The sequence below is a fragment of the Hippoglossus stenolepis genome, chromosome 4 (assembly GCF_022539355.2).
Source record: "Hippoglossus stenolepis isolate QCI-W04-F060 chromosome 4, HSTE1.2, whole genome shotgun sequence".
Classification (NCBI taxonomy): Eukaryota; Metazoa; Chordata; class Actinopteri; order Pleuronectiformes; family Pleuronectidae; genus Hippoglossus; species Hippoglossus stenolepis.
In genome coordinates, this window is record NC_061486.1 from 6,562,569 (window position 1) to 6,586,013 (window position 23,445).

General features: G+C 41.5%; 1 protein-coding gene across 5 annotated transcripts in view; it reads left to right on the forward strand.

Annotated features, from left to right (window-relative positions):
* Positions 1 to 513: 513 nt before the first annotated feature.
* robo2 (roundabout, axon guidance receptor, homolog 2 (Drosophila)) overlaps positions 514 to 23,445 on the forward strand; it is a 259,592-nt gene continuing 236,660 nt past the window's right edge. For all 5 annotated transcript variants that reach the window (XM_035154976.2, XM_035154983.2, XM_035154979.2 and 2 more), the window contains exon 1: positions 514 to 1,038. In XM_035154976.2, coding sequence (XP_035010867.1) covers positions 915 to 1,038 — 124 coding nt within the window. In that variant the 5' untranslated portion in view covers positions 514 to 914. The remainder of the gene's footprint in view (positions 1,039 to 23,445) is intronic.

Sequence of the window (23,445 nt, forward strand, 5' to 3'; positions counted from 1 at the left end):
GGATATAACGCTTTTTTTGTCCATGTGCTGTCACTGCAGAGGGGGTTGGGTCAAGAAGCAAGGACCCTACAATCTCCCCACCAGTGATCTTTTCTCTTTTGGTTTTTCCCGCCCAGTCTTTCTCCTTCTCTCTCTGCTCCATCGCCTCTAGGAATGTTGAGCCTTTCCTTACTTTGCCGATGGTCATGCTATCCCCATGCAAATGTCTTACTCGTAAAGAGCATCCCTACAAATTCATCTGCCTACCACACTCACCAGCTACCTGCTATCCTTACTTGCCTGTCAGCAGGTTCACACTACCAGACTCAGTCTCAGTCCAACACCTCCCTGGAAACTCCTTTGTGGAGTGCACAGGGGGGGGGGTCGTGCTCTAATCTCTGTCTTCTCCACAGTGTGAGGCTCGGAGCAAAAGAGCGAGCTCAGAGGAATGAATATCCCCTGAAACCTAGAGTGAGGAGGGCAAGAAATTATTCAGCAGCAGCTCCCGCAGCAGCATCGACAGCGGTGGCAGCAGTGAGCGTGAGAGAGACGGAGAGAGAGGGAGTGTGTGTGAGTGTGTGTGTGTGTGTGTGTGTGTGTGTGTGTGAGAGCGAGTTCCTTTGCACTGTGCCGAGCGTAGCTGAGCTGTGCCGTCGCGTGGCAAGCTGTGTGTTCCTGTTTGGTTCCCATGCACTGTGCTGAGGCAGAGCTTACAGAAGGGAGAGATGCGGCTCCACTCGCTGCTCCAGCATCAGTGAAGATCAGCACCCGGCCGGGGCATCACTGAGCAGCATGGTAGGACTGGAGACCCACTGCTGACACCAGCGTGACTGATGATGACAGCCCACGCGTGGGCTACCATGCGCCACAGCCGCGCCGTTCTAGGAGGAAACACAGCCATGTGAAAGTGACTCGGCTGCCAGCAACTCTTGGACATGTTTTCCAGGGCAAAGTCTGGATTTCTTTCTGTGTTTGAACTTGTTTTTTTTCTCTTGGTGTTCTCTGGCTGTCCTGAACTCACCTATCAGGCAAGGACTAAAGGCAGATGGAACAAGGGCGGTAAGTGATGATGGACAACCATGATACACACGTCTATTTATTTGTAGATTTTGCGTTGTGAGTATCTGTTCTGTAGCTGAATGATTTTGAGATAGATTTGATCTGCAGGTGATCATGGGTAATAAATTTGGCTGACACATTCCCATTCCACACTGACCTTGCTTTTAAACACTTTAGGATTTGGATGTTGTGTTCCACCATATTTACATATATTTGACATACAAGTCTGGACTGGTTAACTTATTTTTCTGGACAATTCTGACTCACTGTGGCAGCTGAGGTGTGTTCATGGGAAGTTGATGTGTGTTTTTGAGCACAAGAGGAAGTGATGACCACTTTCGTCCACTGGATGTCATAACTTTTGAGTGCTCTCCACAATTTCTACGTTATTGGCGTATTCGCAACTATGTTACTGTCCCGCTCGTATCGTTTTGTGTGTTTTGAATCCCCCTAACACTCTTAACACACACACATTCCCACACACGTTCCCACACACACCCCCTGCCTGCTCGCTGAGGCGGAGTGTGTTAGGCAAGATCACATTTATCTGTGCACCCTGGTATGTTTGGTTGACAGGACATGCCACCAGTGTCTTAGAACTGTGATTTTTGGTTTATAGACTTAGATCTCCCGTATTGAGCAGAGGTGTTAATAATTCATCTCATCCCCTCCGTGGGAGCGGCCCTCTCGCCTCTCTTGTAGCATTTAATCCCCTTTTTCGGATTAAAGGAACCTCTAATCTTGGTGCTGGTGCTCAGCGAGAAGCCTGAGAGATGCTCCCTGCAGCCTATCAGCATTGGAAGCACACGAGACTCGCGCTCGGTGGGATCCTGGTTGTCTTCAAAGAGGCAGTGTCACAACTGTGATCTGTCTTAATGATTCCCTGCCACTCGCTCGTGCTCGTGTCACCCACTCTCGATGTTTTACATTTCTTCAAACAAGTCTCTTTTACACCTTCCTGTCACTATACAGTTTCCATGCATTTCTCACCAACACGGATCCGTAGCACTCAGAAGTTCTAACTTATTGACGTGGATCAAGCTCTGGGATCGATATCGCACACTTAAATAATGGATGATTAACAAATCTAGTTGTTCTCTTGCTTAAATAACTTAATATCTATATATATTTTTCCGACTTAAGAATTTACGATAGAATGTTGCAGAGACAACGAGATTGAACATAGAATAAAGTGTCAGCTTTGCCGGCGCTTTTGTAAAAGCAAAACACGTTTTCAGCCCAATGTTTGAATCACTTGGAACAGTGGGTAAAATGTGCTCAAGGTTGGAATTTGATGTGTTTGGTGAAAATATGAATCAGCAATCTCTAAAACCAAGGGTAAAAACAGATCCATTATGAAATCAAAGTTGTCGCCTGCCTCTGGTGAAATCGAGGGCACTGACCTCCCTCCACGTAATTAGGCCATAGGCTCCGTCCCTATATCTGTTCACAGGTGGGAAAAAAATAAAATCATTCCACAGCCAAATGTAACCGTGCTTGGTTAATTATAGTTTTTGCGACACATTTTGTTGGAAAGATTTCTATTTTCCAGAGATCTGTACAGGGTGTACAAATCTTGATGGATATTGGGTGGGAAGAAGTATTTAACATTTAATTTGTGTGCCAGCACTGTGTCATTGGATTTCTCTCACCAGTGTTAATTCCCATTGACTATAAATTGCCATTCATTATCACATTTAACATCACAATTTTCATGCATGTGTGATTTGTCCCTGCACGGTATAGGCTAGATTATTAACCCTTTCCATACTGTTAAAATGTATATTGCTAGGAGGACACTGGGGATATAAACTATTTACTCACAGTATTATACATTATGTGGCAAGCCTCCACACCAGGCACTTTATTCGGAACAGCATACTAAAACTGGATTCCTTAAGGTGTTGGAAATATTCCTCCAAGAATATTTCTCTTCCACCTCCTTAAGTTGTTCTGTCCGATTCGGATCTTGCGACAGAAAAGGCAGTTGAAGTGCACTGAACTCGACGTGTTCATGAAACTACTTAAAGATGAATTTGGCTTCGTGACATGGTGCTTTATCATATTGGGAGTAGCCATTAGAAGATGGTAAACTGTGGCTATAAATGGATGCACATGGTCAGCAACAATACTCAGACAGGCTGTGGCATTCATCGATGATTGATCGGTGTTAACGGGCCCAAAGTGTGCAAAGAAAACATTCCCCACACGATTAGACCACCACCATTCGTCTGGACTGTTGCTGTTCATGCTGTTGTGAACCTGCTATCTGCCTGTCTCAGCAGAAATCGAGATTCATTAGACCGTACCACAGTTTCCCAATCTTCAACTGTCCTGGTTTGTTTCCGTGTGCAGCCTCGGATTTAGATTCCAGACTGATGGGAGAGTGGAACTTGATGTAGGTCTTCTGCTGTTGATCTCCAACTTTGATGCGTTGTGCATCCAAATCTTTCCTGCTCACCCCCAGTTGTGATTGCCTGAGTTACAGTATCTATCAGCTCCAATCCGGTCTGGTTTTCTTCGTCTGACCTCTCTCATCAAAAAGACGATTTTGTCTGCAGAACTGCCGCTGACTGGATGTCTTTGTTTTTCAGCCCATTCTGAATCAAATCTAAAAACTCAAACTAGCCCCACTGGCCATAACACCCTATCAAAGTCACTTAGATCCCTTATGCTTTACCCATTCTGACATTTGATCTAAACATAAACTGAAGGTTCAGTGTTTGTGTGATCGTACACATTACACTTGGCTGATTTGCAGGAATAAGCAGGTTTACATATGCTTGGTGATTTGCCCAGTAACATTGACCAGGTACTTTCCCTATACTATGTGCAAGATGTTGCCTAACATGCAATTTATTCATTGTCTCACACACCAAATATTAACACAAGCCGCAAAACTTTCTTTAAAAGCATGCATTGAAGTGATCATCCAACAAATCTGCTTTCTGAATATCAAACACTCTTATCATCTGTGGACTTGAAAGGTTGCTGTGTAATTTAGTTTTTCTTTGCGTCTGTGGCTTCAATTCCCGTCACAATGCAATTCAGTGTTTAAGTGTCACGATGGAAAAAGCATCAAAGCTCCCATAAAAAGATCTCAAATTCTTTTTACAGTCTAAATAGACTAATTCCCCTGTCATGTCCGTGAGGCGTCGAAGCTCGGCTGCTGTTGCTCTGTGAAGGAAGAAACTCAATTTTATTGCCACTTTTCAACTATGCAGGTGATGAGTGTTTGATATTGAAAGATTTGTGTTGGCGTACAAGATGGATAGCACAAAGTGATTTTTGGGGTTGTTAAAAATACTGATACCGGTACAAATAAAACTAAAGAACTGCATTGCATGCCACAACTGCAGCTGACGCTTTGAGGTCTGACTGTGGGGACGGTAAAAACCTCATCGACTGTACCGCGAGCATGTGGCAAATAGAGTTATTATCATTTTAGTGGTGCATACGACAACACACACAAAATAATTGCACTGACACTGAGATGTTCATACTGTTTAAATTAAAAGAGTAAGTGTACACTAATAATAGCTCAAATATTGTGAAGGTTTTCCCAAAATAAATGTCTCTATATGTGTATATTGGTCTTAGTAGGTTGTATCACACTATGGAGAAGTGTTACACCAATATACACAAATGAATATGAAAGAATTGTGGAGGTTTGTAAAGCTCGCTTTCTATATTTATGATTTGTTGGAATCAAACTGTGTTTCACTTCCACTTTCCCCAATACCTGCTGCAGTGGAATCACACCAGGTACACCAGCTGCAGTAGAGGCGGCAGCAGAACGCTGCTTGTTGTCATCTCATTTCTAAGCGTCGAACACTAGTTCTTAAGGTCTTGTGATCAGGAAACAAAACACTTACTTCCTACGCACGATGTCTGACATCATCCCGAATACAGCAAATTACTGTTCCTTCATATTCTCCTACCGCCCTGCAGAGAGAGCCTCCATAACTAATATCACCCTGGCAGCAGAGATGGAAGTGAGCCTGGCAGTAGGGGGCAAATTCAATTGGATGTATTACGATCCCACCCAACTGTAATGCATGGTAATGTGAAGACAGTACCAGGTGGAGAGGAGCCTGGCTGTGTTCACACTGAGCTCTGAAGCCAAACAATTTCAGGAGTAGCCCAGGATTAGAAAAAGGGTCATTTTTTTGCAATGTTCTCAACAACTGATTTACTAAACAGGGGCCTTGCCGAGGCAGTCAGTGAGAGAGTAATGGTTTAAAGAAGTGACCAACACCTATTACAGAAATACCACTCTCACTCCTCTATCTCCCAGGGCCGAGGGTATCTGACCGGCTGGGATGGGAGTGAGAGACTATTAGATTTATAGGCCGGGGCAGGAGAGGAGGGATTAATATTACCACTTCCTAATCACACAGGAATAGTGTAGCCTAGTACGGATCAACAGCCCAAATGGCTTACTTCATCATTGTTTGCACACAGGCCGCAGCCGTGCAATTAGTGAGTGCTATTCAGGGGCTGCTCAGACCGCCAGACAAAATGAAGCAGCCATCTACAGTCAGCTGAAAATGTTCCTCAACAACATTACCATAACAATGTTTATTGAGCTTTTCCTCGATTCTAACTGGAATTAAAACTCTTATTGTGAATGATTTAAATGGCAAAAAGTCACCGATCAACTCATTAAATTAGGTGTCCATCCTAATTTTGATGCACTTCTACTGGAAGGATAATTCCTTTTAATTTGTAACGACTAGAGCAGAGTAAGGAACTTTTTTTTACATCTCAAGGGCCAGTTAAATTTTTACGACATCATCCGCCAGCTCGTACCAAATTATTGGACACACATCACACTAACCTCTGTACTGTAATGGCGATCTTTAATAGTATCTGTTATCTGCTGCTTCAATCGCAGACCGGAGAGAAGAACAGGAAATTTCTTTCAGTGTCCTCCTCTGTTTTTTTTTCCCAATATCTTGTTCCATACGTATCAGTGATCGGCTCAGTAACCGATGCTTAAGAACAATTTTACTTTGTTCAGTGCAGAGCAGCAACAACTGCCCCTCAATCAGGTTTGTGATTCTTCTGTTAGCTTGCTTATAATCAAACCTGCCTGTATCCACAGCTGATTGTTGGGCAATCGACAAGAAATTCATTCAAATGCCTTTGTCCTTGAGAACTCTTTTGTATTTCTGAGTTTCTTTTTTTTTTTACAAATTGCCTTGCAGGGTCATATCATGTATATATCACAGCTCAGTCCTGCTTTAAAGTGCTGAGACCTTAGATTAGCAGGTTATTTAAAACTAAAAACCCCAAACTGAAGAAAACAGTAAAATATTTTACCCAGATAATTTTTTATCTCTTATCCATGACAGTTTACAGGCCGTCTCTGGTTCAGATTTGCTGCAGTGGTTCTAACAAACAGTTTTTTCTTGTACAATGAGGGATTATTGCTCATGTTACCTGTGTCTACTTTCCCTTTTGCCGTCTAATGAAATGGGAGATAATACACTTAAGCTGTTGTCTTGTTGCTTGTGCTTTGAGCTACTTAAACAAAAAAAGAGACGTTTAAATGAACCGGAATTATTTTGTAATGCTTCATATTCATAGCTTCTACGTCTTAGATTAAATGCTTATTCATTGTGGCTGCCAGAGTATAAATGTCACTGTAGTGTATGTATTACATGTTGGAAAGCATATTAGTGACTAATTGTATCTCAACTGGTGGAAAATAACGACACATTACTCAGCATGTCTTTGTTTTTGAGTTATTTGAGTAGATCTAGTTTTACAGCTTGTTTTGCATAGTTTTCTCAAGTGTTAAGTTCACTGCTTTATGAACCAGTCTCCTATTTATGTCGAATTACTGTTAATGGACCCGCCCCCCCCACTCTCATACCCTGGCCTGAGCAGGAAGTCCACACTGACAACGGGGACAAAAATAATAGGGGAAAAATTAGGCAAGAGCCTGACAGGGACAATTGCATCACTGTCATTACGTTCAGTTAATTTGTTTTGACTTTTGTCTCGGGGCAGGGAACAAAGGGACCAAGGGGAACATCTCTCACTATCTGTTCCTGTGACGTATTGCTTACACACTCTGACTCAGTTCTGACTGGTGAGATCTCTGGAGAATTGTCTCCGGCACATCCCGTGTGTGCTAATGTAAGAAATGTAGGCCAAGTTTTCAGTTCTGCCAAACATTTGATTTTTTAGAAACAAAATGTTTACAAGACAGACAGCGAGTACATCTATAATGAAGTAGACTTGGCGCCCTGGTAATTACTCAATCATGGTGAAAAAGGCTAGAAAGGCAGAAAATGCGCCTGCTGTTCCTCGTTCAATCCAATTAGATCATTAAGCTTTGTGCCACTGCAAGTGGAGAAGAATCAGTTTCTCAAATGTACTTGTCTTCATTTTGTACGCCTACGCCTTGTTAGAAATAAATGTAATGCATACGAGCTGAAAAGTGTGGGCGAGATTACAGATGCATTGGTAACAGGGTTGAGTCGACATTAGGTAAAAGCAGTTCCTCCCCAATTTAGAGCAGCAGAAGGCTGTTATTGAATTAAATCGAATGGTAAACAAGTTTTTGTAAATCTGTGGTTCTGTTAAAACATCGCTCTGCATCATATAATATGCAAAGCCCATGTGAAATAGACCTAATTTAAGAAAAATAGTTACCTCACATTGACGTCATTATCAATTAATGTAAATAAATCATTGTTTCAAAAGGTAACTGTGCTAAAATGTCATTGTCTTTCCAAGACAAAAGTCAATTTTATGATTGTGTAACGCAGTACACTTTTTAAAATAGCGTATGTCTTAGATCAGGATGACAGTTACACATCCTCAGTTATTAAAACAATAATCAAACATGCATGTTGAAATATGATCACTGTTATAAAAGCTACCTGTTGGAATTTATTTTAATTATTACAATTGAATAATCCCCCAAAAAACTAAAATATTCAAAACCTAAAATTAAACAACCTAAAGGTAACTAAGATCATTTAAGGATTATAGATTGTTTGTTGATTCACAGAAGTCCGTCAATCACTCTGATTGCAAAAAGGACAATAATAATAATGATAATAATAAAGATATTATATTTTATTATAGGTGGTAATATTGACATTTTTTGTTTCACTCATTACACTAACACGTTCTTCCTTAGATGCCAGTCATTATAAAAATAGCTCTGGTCTTGCACTACACTATTATCAGGTTAAATAATCTCGATATTACACATTTGAACCAATAAATGATCATTTACCACCTATCTTTCACAATCTTTTAAATGATGGATTTATCTTAACATTAAAAAATGAAGCAGTTGCAATTAAAGACTGATGCAGTGAAATAACTGATTGAGTAAATGGCTAAAGTACTCTCACCGGGTATTACGTTTCCTCCTCCTCCTCCTCACCACCCCAATCACAAATCCACTTGCCATACAGCGCGGCTTAATTGCCACATTCCAGTCGCACGTCCTCTAATGAAGCGGATTACTAATTGCAGAGGAAATTACACATTACAATAACAGTGTTTTATGGCTGAATTTCAGACTGTAAATATGACACCTTAGAGTGATGGATAGAAGTGTGCACATTTTATGGCCTAGGACCCTTTCACCTCGTTCTTCCTTGACTTGGCTACAACTAACTTGCAGCGTAGCCACTTGATCGCGTGTAGTAGTGAATGCACGAGTGCCTCACCCTGCTCCCCGTGCCTCTCGTGTTTCAGTTGTGGTGTGTTGATGATCGTGATGGAATATTTCTGGAGGTGTTGTTGTTAAAGTTTTTGATTTGTATATGTTCAGTGTAGTCGCAAAAGGACAAAGATTGCCTGCAGACGAGAGTGTAAATCTCCTCTTTAACTCGCCCGTCCCAGGCATTTGGTTTGTGGAAGATCTTTGTTATTCCCTTGGAAATGTCAGCAGCGAAGGAGAGGGAACAGCGTCTCTGGCCAATTGAGTTTTACCACTGTTGCCAGGAAGATGACGCTGTCACGGTCAGAAACAGAAATCCTTCACAAAGAACGGCAGCACTGCATTTCACTAAGCCTTTTTTTTACCTTATTTGTGCCTCACTCTAACTCACTTTCTTTCGATATACCTCCTTACCTCTCTCTGCTCTGTGCAATAAAACTTTAAAGAGATAAGAAGCTTTTTTCTATTTCAGGGTCACCATTAGCCTGAATAATGCATTGACAAGAGAAGAGCAGTTTGAGTTCTGTGGAGGATAGAAGCGCAGCCTTCAATTAAATTATACATCATTATCACAGCTGGCAAGCCTGGTGCGACGGTACCCTCTCCATCCTCCACTAAATGTTCCATGTTACTGTCTTGTCCAATATTGTGTGTCTAGCAACAGCCTTTCCCTGTGCCAGCACAGAGCTGGGATGCAGATAAGACCGCCAGTGCTGGATGGAGACACACATTACAAAAAAGGGGGGGACAGTAATGCGGGGACATAGCTTAAAGGAACTGATGTTATTCTAACTCACTGTCATTAACAGAGATTGTCCCTGTCCCTAATAGACAATGACCTCTAGTTTGATGCTGTTGAATTGACGCAATCTTTCAGTAACAGCTCCAGTCAGATGCTAATGCTGTTTCCTGTTTGTGTTTTGTAATGAATGTTTGGCTGACTGTGTTCATCCTTGATTCGTGCTTGAGCATCTGTGGCAACTGACTAACTGGAGCTGAGAATTGTTTTGTCCACATATGGTTTACAAGATGAAGAGGTACCTTTGAAATGTCTTTCTGTTTATTCAAGGCACCCGGATAAGGAGGCACTGATTGAGTTGGCATTGAAATATGGTTCTTACCCAGTGTCTTTAATGTTCCAGCTCATGATGTCAACCACAGACTGTATTTAAAGATGGATGAGGCGACTCCACCTCAGCAAGGATACGAATGCCTCCATTTTGAATCCCTGACGTAATTTAGAGCAAGTTCATTTGCAAGTCAGTCTCAGCTGTCAATCATGACGTTTCACCACGTTTTTATAGCATCAAATAACTCATTACAACCAAACTTACCAGAAAAATAAGCACGTGAACAAACATCAGTGTGATAAGAACTGAATTACAGAAATGACAGAAATCATCTTTGAGAAAAATGTATTCAACAAGTATTTTTTAAGTTCAGTCCATGTCCCATCCACTAACATTGAGGAGGCTGGGTTAATGAGCATTACTGCAGCCAGACACCAGGGAGCCGTCATGTCGTCCATCTTTAGATACAGTCAATGGTTCCACCTAATGTAGGGAGTAGTCCCTCCCCTTTGTAATAAAGGAAGCAGCATCTGAACATACAGGACAATATCAAAAATATTAAGCTATTTGAATAAGAGACATATAAATTGCTTTAGTGATTTTAATGTAGACCTTTAGAGGAACACGGCTGCACAGAGCGGCTGTATTTTTGATCGTCTGTGTCGGCGGTTGGAACATTCAGGGACCAGGACTACTGTGTATACATGCATGTACATTTTTTTTTAAACACATGAATAAAATGTGTAGCAAAGTAAACCCCAGTAATGCACTGATACAATTCTTTAAAGTAGCTGCAGACCGTCTTTTAGGTCTGATGTGGGTCCAGGGATAGTGAGCGAGGCGGCATTTTGCCTCTCAACCGTGCAGTGGAAAGGATGTCCAACCAGATGCTGAATGTCATTCTGGACCCCAGGAGATGCAGCAAGAAGCGCTGGCTTTGTGGGAAATATGTTAGTGCAGTATTTATATGAAGCGAGGGATTTTCACCGCTAAATTAAGGTGTCTACAAATGCCCTCTTTACATTTTGCATTAGTGTGCGTTTTTATCCAGATCCCTTCTCCTGCCCTCACAAAGATACCACTGAAGCGGCTCATCAGCAAATTCTGAAAATGCGTCTCTTTCTTGGAAACTACTACTATTCATTAAATGGCTAAAAGCTGTAACTTTTTAAAAACTTGCATGCTCCATGTTTGCTGGTAACATCATAGGAAGGAGGTGAGGCAAACAGTTTACATGACTCCCATGTGTTTTTAATATGACAAAAACATATGTAGTAGTATATTATCCATGCACATCAATCTGCGATAACTGTGAATACTGATTTATTAATAATAATAAACTTTATTTGTATAGCAGCTTTCATACAAGAAATGCAGCTCACATACTATAGAGATACAAATTTAAACATATTAAAATGTAATTCAAATAAGAAGAGAACAGGTTTGAAGACGGAGCCATGTTCCTGGTTCCATCTTCCTGTCCTATTCTTGTAAACATGACATCACATGAAACACTGTGAGGGACTCAAAGAAAAACTGAGATTTTGAAGGTCAAATATAAAAGGTCAAGGCCACCGTAACCTCACGTCCATCACATTCTTGTGAAAACCATATTCCGGGAACGCCTGAAGAGAATTTTCCTCACATCTGACACAGAGATCAACTGATTTGAATTTGGCTGTCAGAGGTCAAACATGTTTTTGCCATAATTCAAGAATTCATAGTCTAATTATTTTCTGTCCTTCAAAGTCGACATATTACCTGAGTCTGGACAGACATGGATGTAAACTGTAAACGTGACTGGTTGGAAGAGACACAGAACTCTGAGGTGGTTTAGTGATTTCTTTATGAAATGGATGTAAATGTTTTGAAGCAGTTGCTAAGAAGTAGGTAGATGTTATTAGTTGTCCTGTGCTGTTAATATTAAAGAAATCTCCTTGTTCATGACAACTGGTTTCTGCAGCAAATTCACTTTCAGACATTGTTCCAGGTTAGATATACACAGGTCATACAAACACATATAGTCCATCTTAAAGTCAATAGCAGCTGGACTTAGTTGCAGGGTTTTAAATATTTCAACTAATTAACCAACTAATTTCCCATGTCTTTTTACTTTGCTACTTTTAATCAGTAATTATCAGTAAAATAATTGTACTAATGACTGATTATCATGCCACCCTTTCATTTCATTGAAATGTGAATATTTTACCGGGACAATGAATCGGTCAGTGGTGTTGGAAAATGTGTTTCGGGTGATTAAGCTTAATTATGGTAATGGGAGGGCGGCTGGCATTCATTGCATTTTAAGAAACTGTAAATTGCTATTCTGGTGATTTCTGTTGTAACCGTTCAATAAAAGGAAAGGAAGGAGTAACATCCCGACGATGTACATTCTACTGCAGAGCAACATAAAGCAGTGTTAATGTCTGTTTATCCTGAAGAAGACATTGTAGAGAAACCGAATTGCCAGGATATATCTGCTGCTCTACTCCGAGCAGAACTGAAGGCTGGAGTTGACAGGGAAATTTCCAAGTGTGTTATTACCTGCCCTATATTAGTGCTGCATTATTAACATTGTCCTTAGCCCACTGGTTAATTAACCCCAAAGACCTTAATTTACCGGCGAATAATGCATAACAATGGATTAACTTCCTGTTCTCATTACTGAGATTGATTGATTAAAATCACAGCTGCGTTATCGGTCATGTTTAAATATGACTATATTATCAGTGAGCTGCCATTATTGAGGTGCTACCTGTGGTGAACTCTGGCAGCAAAGAATTCACTTTTCTAAAGTGGGACTCCCGGCGAAAGCAGACACATGAAAGAAGTTTTGAAACTGTAGACATTGTAAGTTTCTGTTTCAAGTTAGAGTTTAATATCTTACCCAGTTTATTAAAGTTTTTAAAACTCTGAGACCATAATTATCCTTTTTTATAAAGGTTTAAATATGGTTTATGAGAAATTCGATTATAATAGGTCATTGTATGTTGTGTATCTGTTCATCCAAAGTCCAATGAGTGGTGCTCGGGTATTTCTCAGGGCCAAACACAGCGTGTGATGGAGAATTACACAATTAATTAACATTTTATATTGTGTCTCCTCTGGCAAAGCTGAAAACTGGGAGAAAGATCCTTTAGCTACAAATCCGACACACATCGGCTTGAATGAACCAAAGGCACAGTGTGTTTTTGGTGGTAAAGAAAACCAGCTATAATCACATGATATTTCTCACAATTTAAAAGTATTACACTAATGAATGCTTCGAACTGCACTGAAGCAAGTTATGCAGTCATTAGTTATTTTAAGTCATGTGTATTTATACGGCCCCCTTTTAAATATTTCGTGTACTTCCTGCCACTGACGGTGAAATTTAATTAAGATTTTTTTCTAAATGCCCAAATCTCAGAGTATGTTTAAGAATTTAGTTTTGAGAATATAACAACCAGCGGCTCTCTCCTCGCAGTATTAAAACAAGCATGCTGATTAATTGCAGGTTTGGTGAAAGAAAGTCCTTTTATTGTCTTCGTCACAGTGAGACAATCTAACTGTTTGGGTCCCTACTCGGCTGTTACGCCATATAGATTTCAATTATAAAAACAAGTGATTGTGTAATGAACACGTGCGTGTGAGTGTGACCACGGTATTGTTGGTTAGCGCCGTGCTCCTGTGACTGGCAGTGTTGTTTTGCAGGTTGTCGGCGTGAAGTCATATTTAGTGCAGCATTATGCCTCCGTGCACTTTTTGTGTGGCTGGATTAGATTGCTTATTGTCCAATTTATCATGTTCAGTTTGCCTGGCGTGAAAAAAAAATATCTCCCTATCTCTGAATATGTAATGGCTCTGCTTTGCAAATACAGGGCAGCACATATTAAGAGGTGTGCTAAGCCGTCTTCCAGCTGATACCCCGCAAAGGTTCGAGCGCACGGTTTCCTGCGGAGACCGAAATAACTTGTAGAATATTAACCTAAAGGAAAATGTGTGTAAAATGAAGTAATCCCCAGGATATTGCTTTACCTGCCAAGGATAATTTTCCGTTTAAGCCGGGAAAATGTATGAAATGAGAAAAACGTTGACTCGCCGTGAACTTTCTGTTATTGTTTCTTCTGTGTCGCAACTGTTCCGGCGGAGGCTTCTCACCTTTGCTTTCTGTCATAATGGCTGGCGAGGACGCACGGGCAGCATGAAGTGATATAAGACCGCGGATGCTTTGACAGATGAGATGGTGGTCTGCACGCTGAGGCTGGATTAGGAGTTTAATGACTGGTAAAATTGTGGCATTCCGTCCAAGGTGACCCCTGTGGAGAGGTGATCGTGCCAAAGCGAGATGAAAAGTGAAGGTAATCCTTTCTTCCTCGTTCCCACATAGCTGTCACCAGCGCCGGCTTCGTCACCGAGGCCCAAGGCATGTAATTACACTTTTATTGGCTTTAGGGTGACTGCATCATTCATTTAAAGAATAATCTCACTTGTGAGCGCAAGCCACAGTGCAGATACATCATACCTGCATGAGAGCCCCTTGTTCTAACTCGCTGCGGATTAATGGGCTTTTATGAATCTAGGTTTGATGCATTGTTAATAGTGTGTAGGCTGGTAATACCTGAGTGTTATCCAGAAATCATTCCCCTCTCCTTCTCAGATGGACGTTTTTGCGACTTGAAGAGCAAGGTCCTGCGAGTGTGACAGCGGCAGCATGCGAGTGTCTGGGTCCACTGCCAACCAGCCTTGACACCATTAGCTCTGGTGACACATTAAGGTTCTGTTTGCCTTGTAATTTGTTTTGTCTGTCAATTTGATGGATGTCTTGTTTGCCGGCACTTCCTCACACATTGGGAAATGGTGGCTCGAGGACATTGTTAAACGAACTTCAAAAAGGGGAGCAGAAGGCATTTGTTTCCCTCAAACAGGTTTTTGTGTTAATGGGTGTGTGCAACACTGTCTTGACTCCATGCCACGCCAAACACTGGATAATTAAAGGTGAAAAGCTAATTTGAGGAGAAAGGCTGGGCAGCTCCAGGGGCTCAAGCGAGCTAGAAATAGAGATTCCCTTGACATTCTTGGTGTAAATTTCTCACCCTGCAACAGTGTGGAAATCTTAACTTCCTGGCTGGCCACTGCACGCCCATATTTCCATTCAGAAAAACAGTTCATACCAAAGTCTTGCTTGTAAAATCCGCATGATGTCAATTCCATCTGGTCTTTCTTCATCTAAACTAATGTTTCCAACCGAGTACATTAATTTCACCACTTAGTAACCATCGCTTCTTCCACTGCAAATTCTTTGTTCACACTATTGACCCGTTCTCTATGACGGATCCGCTGAGACATCCATGTAACTGCAGTTTGGCACACTCGAGGAAGTGTAGAGGTGTGACATCGAACGGCTATACCTGTTTCTGCTCCGATGACGGGTCAGGCAACTGGCAGCACAGGCCTGTTGAAAATGTCCCTGCTTGACTACTCGCCCCCAGCTGTGAAGTGTGGAGTGTACAAGGACAGTCCAGACCGTATTTTTTGCTCAAGCTAATATCTTTTTCAGGCATTAAACATGTAACATTGCCAGTTTCAGCTGCTAAAATGATGACTCTTGGGCATTAGGTTGTGTCTCAGATGTGACGTGCTGCTTTCGCACTTTCACTGCAGCCCTGAACTTTCCCAAATGTCGGCACGAGCTGTATGTGTGAGCGCAAATGTCCGAGTCAGATGAACCGGACAGTAAATAGACTGTACCCTGGTAGCTCCCCAGTGCTTAGTCAGTGTCATGTCTGACTAAGCTGAGGTGTAAATAGAGACAAGTCATTCTCAATGAACGAGTGGGTGTGCTGATGACGTCTCTATCACTTCTCTTTGCCGCTGCTGAACATTCTTGTCGGTGAGAACTTGTTTCAGATACACAATCTCTACTTTTGTGCTGGATGTGTGAAAGGATCATTCTGGACAATGTCAATATGAAAATGGCGAAAATAAGAAAAATATTCGGACTTTATCTCTTTATCTCTATATCAGTTTGCATGTAACTGGAATCCTTGCACAGATATTGTCGTTAACTTATGCTTGATGGTGATTTTGTCAGACAGTGCAGCCTTTTCTTTCTGTACGTTTCTGCACTCTATTCTATTTTACTTGTGCCTTAACGTCTCGGAGATATTAGTAAGTCAAACCTAATAAGACACCATTGCGACGTTGCTTTCATCTTTATGTACGTAGGTTGCATGTCTGAGAGGCTTTGGTGTTTGGGCGTGTCTTCATGGGCTCAACCATGCATGACAAATACGAGGAAATAAAGACTGCATAACAATTTGAAGACGGACGTATTTCTTATGCAAGTTTTCCGCCCATTTTGGTCCAGGGCACTGAAAATGCAGATGACAGTGCAGAAAGCAGTCAGGTGGCCATCTCCAAAGCATACAGCTATTAGTAGGAGCTAGGGAAACAGTGTGTGGTGGGATATCAGGTGCCACTGTACTGTTTTGTTCTGTCAGCTTCGGTTGACGGCGTGAGAAAGCAGAGGCCATGGAGGCACGCTTGCTCAGTCTCCAAACCTGACTGAAGTAAGTAAGCCCGGTGTGTCATCGCTCTTCACTCTTTTTCCCCCGGTGCTTTCATTTGTTACAACAGACCTTGAAATTTGAGACATTGTGTGAAGAGCAGTTGTAAGACTGGAACAGACACATCACAGTCTCCAAGCCATGGCTTCCCCCTCCATTTTCTTCCTTCACATGTGGAGAAGATAATATGTCACAGCTGAATCTTTTCACAACTCTAATCCACGGAGCAGGGGGATGAAATCTTATTTAGGGATCAGCACCAGTGCATCACTGCCATGATAGCGACAACATGCAACTCTGCAAGCTCGGTTTAAGAGCGTTAGAGCCCAGGAATGAATCAGTCAGCAGAAATACCTCTTTGCTCAATTTTATTTGTATTTGTCAACTAGAACAAAAGCGGCCAAGATTAAGTCCTAGAGTATGTAACTGAAATGAGTGTTCATCTCTCATCCATTCACAGTGTCAACGATATCAGCCCTTAAATGTGCCTATACATTGAATATGGACGCCTACTTGCGTTGCCATAGGAAAATATTTGCGACAGAGAGCCTTGGATTATTCAAATACAAAAGCTTGGGGAATGAGCTTTGCTTTTGTATGTGTTTGTTTCTTTTTCTGTCCTTTTGAATCTGAAGCCAAGCTTGTCTCAGAAGGATATGCAAATTCAGAAGAAGAATGGCTGTCTGGCTCCCTGAGAAGCTCTTATCCTTTACTGTAGCTTCAACGCTGACTAGAGCGAGGAGATTTTAATGTGCTACAAGGTGCTGTTTGGACAAACTCTTACATTCGAGCGATGGAATAAATGTTTGTTCGTCTGAACTGGACCCTTTGGTAGAGATTAAAGCGTTTGTGTCTCTCTGCTCGGTTGTGGGAAGTCTGAATTACTTTGTCTCGTCTATAAATAGCCATCTGTTATCCAGGATTCTGTCAAACCCCTTATTCTCAAATCTTATTTTAGGTGCTGACGAGCTAGTCTTAGCTTGAATAACACCTGCACCCACGATAGAAAGGAGGGCACCTAACCCGGTAATGTGCAGAACCATCGGGGGGGTGAACTCGCTGCTCTGCCACACTCACCATATAAATCCGGTGGAAAGAGTCGTTGCTGATAATCGGGATGTTGGCAGAAGTGTTACACTGCAAAGAGCCTCGAAGTAAAAAACTGCAGAGCTGCAATATGACGATGACGTTCAATTTGTGTAACTCTGACGTGTAACTCAAGTAGCTGCTGTATGTGATTTTACACCTCACATATAAAACCTCTACTGCTAAAAACCCGTCCAATGATTCCGGCACCGAGTCAAACATATTCATAGACGCAGTAATTTGGTTTGTCGAGACCGTCAAATTCTTTTTGCAGTCAACATGCGTTTGCGATTAAGAAGATGGCATTAGCATATTGGAGCACTGTTCCAATTAATAAAGATAATTTCATCCATGCCCACACATGCCCCAGATCTGTGCATGGCGGCAGCCTACAGTAACAGCTGAGAGGATAGACTTTGACTCAAACAGATGAATGAGCAGATGTGAGTTGACAGTTGGCGACCGCAGGTGAATCTAATGATGGGGATATTATGGAAAAACAACCGACTTGCACCTGAGAGTATTAATGGTGTGTACTTTCCAACAATGTCGTGCTTTACTCTTACGTGTTTATGAGCTAAATATTGTATTACTATATAATATTTTTGGTTGTCTGTGTAAATCTATATTGACTAATTCCCAGTGCTATATGTCATGAATGTTATTCTTAAAATGGACCATGGTTATGAAGATTTTTAGTTTAATAGCTTTGCCAAGCAGATGAAAGAGTATGATACATATTCATTAGAGTCATATACTGTAATTTATATATACTGTATTTCACTCTGTCTTAATCTAACTACAGCCTTCCAGACAGATGCTAACAGTGGCATACTGTGTTATCCACTTAGCTGTACTGTACAGTGGCTCGGATGAAGGTGTGGTGCTACTGTAAAGAGGCCGTCATGATCACATATGAATATTTTATCGTGTGTGCTGTAATGGGTTACTTCAGCAAGGCTCGAGGGAGGAGCTTTTTTTTTCAAACTCCACTTCCTGGTACACAGCGACCATAGCTGCCGGGTAGGTTAGGTTTATCCCTTGTAAATTATTCTCCATTATCTCGAGCCCATGGTCATAAAACTATGGATAATAGGTACTAATGTTTTATCTATTAGTACATGCATTTTACTGTTTTTGTTACTATGTCTTTATGAACACATTTAAAGAATAAGTTTGATGAAGTGTTGCTCTCGATAGGAGCCTGTAGCTGAATATATCATGTTTGAAAGGACAGATTCACAGGTTGTTTACACTGCTCGCATTCGGACATTGGACCTCTGCCGGCAAGGGTCGTCACCTTTTGTCACCGAAGTTGTAAAATAGTTGACCCGTCTGTGACTGTGGTTGCACCGACTGTATTTTCAGGTAATTATAGGCCTGAGTGGCCGACACCTCTATCACAGCACAGACATGTTATCGCTCCAAGGCCATAAAAGTCTGGATGTGGAACCAAATCAATTGACACCAGCACCTGAATTACTCCTCTTCAAAATAAGTGAAAGTCAAAATAATGCCAGGATATTTTGAATGTATTGATTTATCAAAGAAACCTGAATTTTTTAATTTGGAGAAGCAGGAGAGATCACCCTTTGTGGATAATTCACTTTTTCCCTCACAATACTTTTGTTGGCTTAAGCCCCCTACTCAGTAAAACCCTGAAAACCAGACAAGAGGCAGAGGGATTGGTTTTATCCCCAACCTCGTCCCATCGGGATGATGCGCTGTCTTTGTTATCTCACACCCAACATCAAACTCCTGATCCCAATCACAGTCTTTTTTTATCTGTCCATGCTCTGAGAGCACATTGCTCCCCCACATCACCCTAGTTGCTCTAACACTACTCCTCAGATTAGAGAACTCGCCAGCTCCCAGCTTTATCTACCACCGTTCCCCACCAAACAAAATTGGCTCCAGAGGGAAGTGGGGAGGAGAATCACTAGGAGACGAGACAGGGTGGCTTTATCTTAATCAGCAACAGACATTAAAAAGTTACACAGAATTAGTTTTTTCTCGCTCCTCTCTGACTAGGGTCATTAGGGTTAACGCAGTAAAGAAGGGATGGGATGTAGGAGCGATTTGTTTCACTGTATTGTGACTTGTAGTGCAAGGCTTCAAGGACAGCTGTGAATTGAGCACAGCTGATAAAACACGGTGGCGTAAGCACGAAAAGAATTTATACAATGTTTAACAGCAGTTTCTGTTTTGGTTCTGGTGTCCTAAAAGATGTTCCCATTATTTTCTTACTAATAAAGTTAAATAAACACTCCTTATCCGCCATAACCAAGAGATGAAGTCATCTACAGGGCTTAGGGCAGGTTTTACATGTTGGGGTTATCGAGAACAGAGATTAAAAATTATATGATAGGAGGATGGATCTACTGACCTAGAATGAAATGCTTGGTCATTTGTTTGAATGGATGATCTGAATCAGAACATTTTATCTGGGAAAGGAAAACAAAATTAGTGCAAAACACATCGCAGTCCCAGTTCAGTAGGTTTCTCTCGGACTGGACTATAATTTGATCTTGATGTGAGACTGTCCTCCTCTAGTAAAAAGGAAATGACCCCATAGGTCGTCCGTACAAGGAGGTTTTTATGACCCACAGTTACGTTTTATTGTGAGCCAACCTTTTAGTGGTTGTAGTAATTATGACCGGAGCAAGGAAGTAAGTCCGATGACAAAGTATAAAATGCAACGAAGTCCATGTTAGAATGTTGGGGGTGAATTAATGTATCGTCAAAACAAGGGACTTTCACACGGAAGACAGCTCTTTGTTTCCCATGTGTAATCAATATATTTCTTTTATTCATGACCGTTTAACAACCTTAACTCCCTGTTTATATTGTAACAATGATGACAAAGATCCTTACTTTCTCAAGGAAGTTCTTCCTACTTAACAACCTTGTACACATTAGTTGTATTTGTTTCCAGACCTTCCTCAACCATACAAGCATAACTGTGTTCATCACTATGGTTTATCATGACAGGTCTGATACGTCATCTGTTGGCAGGTTCCTAATTCATTTCCAAGGTAATTGGGACAATCAACTCACAGTCTCCTTGTGGAACGTGAATTCCTGTTAATGTTGTAGACATTTGGGTTTGAAACAAGATCCAAATTTCTGTTTTTCATTCTGTCTTCATCATCTTGTCCCTGCAAGCTTAGCACACTGGTTTGTCTTTTACTTCAAACAATAGCCTTTAGGAAAGCACAGCATTCTGCATCTACTTTTCTTTTCTCTACATTCACCACGATGCTTCGGTGATGCAGCATAACATCTACTTGTGTTTCACCCTGACCGAAGCCCGTAAGCTACATAGCCAGAAGAGGCCACACTGAAAGACACATACATTCCAGATGCTTTTGGATGTCTGAGTTGTTAAAACTTACACATTGCCTCGTTGGCCAGATCAAATAATTCCGGAGGCAGTATATGGCCCAGATGTTCTCCACTGCTGGTTTAAATATTAAACCTACTGAACTACTTTTACTTTTACTTTTTGTTGAAGACTACACGTTTACAGAAAACAAGGTTGAACCAACATGAAGACTAGTGAGCTGTCTGTGCAGAAAGCTTAGAAAAGAGTGAAAATCAATCAGCCCTTACAAATGAATGCCATTGCCAATAAAACAATTTGGAATATCCAGAAAAAGAAAGATACTTCTGGTGTCCTCAACAACAGACATCGAACAGCAGTTGATGACGGCAAGATTGTGAGAGCTGTGAGGAAAAACTAAAAAAACAAAAGTCACATCAACACCAACCTCCACAGGGCAGGGCTGAAGATATCACAATCCATCACTGGAACAAGACTTAGAGAGCAGGAATATATAGGCAATGACACAAGATAAAAACAGTAGAACACAAGAATCACAAAGCCAGTTTGGAATTTGCAAAGAAATACAAAGATGTGCTGCATCAGTTCGGGGTTATAATCAGTTTGGTGATGTCACGGTCGCAGGGTTGATGCAGTCATTGCAATCAAAGGTTATGTAACCAAACAAAAATATATTTGTCTAAAATGTGCAAATTATATTGTATATAAGACCCATTTTATACAACCTGGAATAGATGTACAAACACTTTGGTTGGTGCTGGATGGTATTTACTGTAAATTTCTCATGGTTTCTCATGGTTTTTTCTGTTATATCCCTTCTGCCTTTCCAGTTTTAAAAACCTCCCAGTTCTACTCTTTTCTGCAAGCCTGGCGAAAGCCTAATAGTAGAAGATAATACATCTTATCTCAAATTTAGTTTAAGGTATTTAAATTGTATGGTGGCTGTATAAGAAGCAAAAAAGGAAATGCATTGCATAGTTTCACTGCCCTTGACCTGGGTCCAGCAAATCCACTGGCTCTATCTCCCTAATCTGCATATTGAGATCCAATCGTAATGCAGGCAGAATTGCGACCCATATAAAGACCCATGATTCGATGTCATTATTGAGATAAAGCACCCAGACACAGACCGTATTTCAGACACAGATCACCACATTTTAATACTAGGTGGAAATTGGGTGTAACTTTTATCCAGTAGTTTTTTGTTCACTTTAAGATTACAAATCACATCATTTTACTGTAAGAAGAAAGGTTCATAACTGGGGCTGGACCTTAAACGTGTATTAAAATGGACCAATTCTAAATAATTCTCATTCCTCTTAATTTGTCCTCCTGCATGCTTGGGTTTTCTTCGCGTAATCCAGTTTCCTCCCACAATGCAACACATGGAGGTTAACCGGGGACTTTAAATCGCCTGTAGGTGTGATTGCCAGCGTGAATGGTTGTTTGTCTCTATCCTGAGATATGACAGCAGCCTGTCCAGGGTGTAGGCCGCCTCTCGCCCAATGTTGGCTGCCCCCAGATGAATGGATTCTCCTCAGTTCTCACTGAATCGATTGTTCTGGTTTGGATGCGAATGAAAAAATCATTGCGGACCAGTGTAGATCTCCCTGTGGCCCGGATTGAAAAAGATGGACTTCAACCAAGACAAGCAGAGGGCAGGGGTTATGGACGGTACCAAGTCCCTCATCAAAATTTTGATTTGAAATGATAAGACAGTGACAGATTCACTGTGACCTTGACCCCAAGCTGACATGGTGGCTGTGATGCGCCAGTGAAAAAATGCCTCACACACGTCAGGCCTCCTTCAAGAGCCCTAACCTAAACGGGATGTTTCTCTTTTCACTCGTTGTTAGCTGAGACGTTGCCTCGCTGCCTCTCTACTCTTCTACGCATCCTCTCTAACTCAATTCTCCGTAACCTCTCGAATCAAACCTCCCATTTGGCCTAATTTTCCCATGAGCTGCTTGTATTAATCAAGCCCAAGGCCTGATTGACAGGAGTTATCACCGGTGGATCAGTTTAGCTCTGCCTATCTGGGCCTTTCTGTCTGACTAGGAGGCTATCTGAGCCTCTGCTATCTCTTGCGCTCGCAGCCAGCGTCTACCACGAGGAAGGGCTGGTGCATCTGTGGCTCTCGCTTATCTCTTCCATTTTTAAACATCCCACAATCAAAGAGCCTGTAGCATTTCCTGGCTAATTGCTGGAGGATAATAAATTGCAAACCCCCCACCCCCCAACACCCTCCCCCACCCCGATCCTCTGCCTTCACCTCCATCTCTTGTGCTTATTGTGACTCACTGGCAGCAGGTAGCTAATAACCCGCTTCGTTGCTGCCGCTCCTAATCGCTTGACTGTAAGCATATTCAGCATTAAGTTACACGTGGAGTGACCCACTTTAATGGAAACTGTACCTGAATCCCCGAAACACATCAAACAAATGAAAAATTATCCCGAGCATCATTAGGGCCCCACTGGCCCACTCTATCTGCCAAGATGGAAATAAGGAGCACAAAGGCAGAGCTGGAGTTTTTATTTAAAGATATTGGTCTTTCTCATTGCCCCAATTTACAGGATTACTATCTTTTCATTACGAGCCAGTTATGTTACACCAGATTTACTGTATTTAAACAGATGGCATACGAGGGTGTCAATTTTGCTCGACAG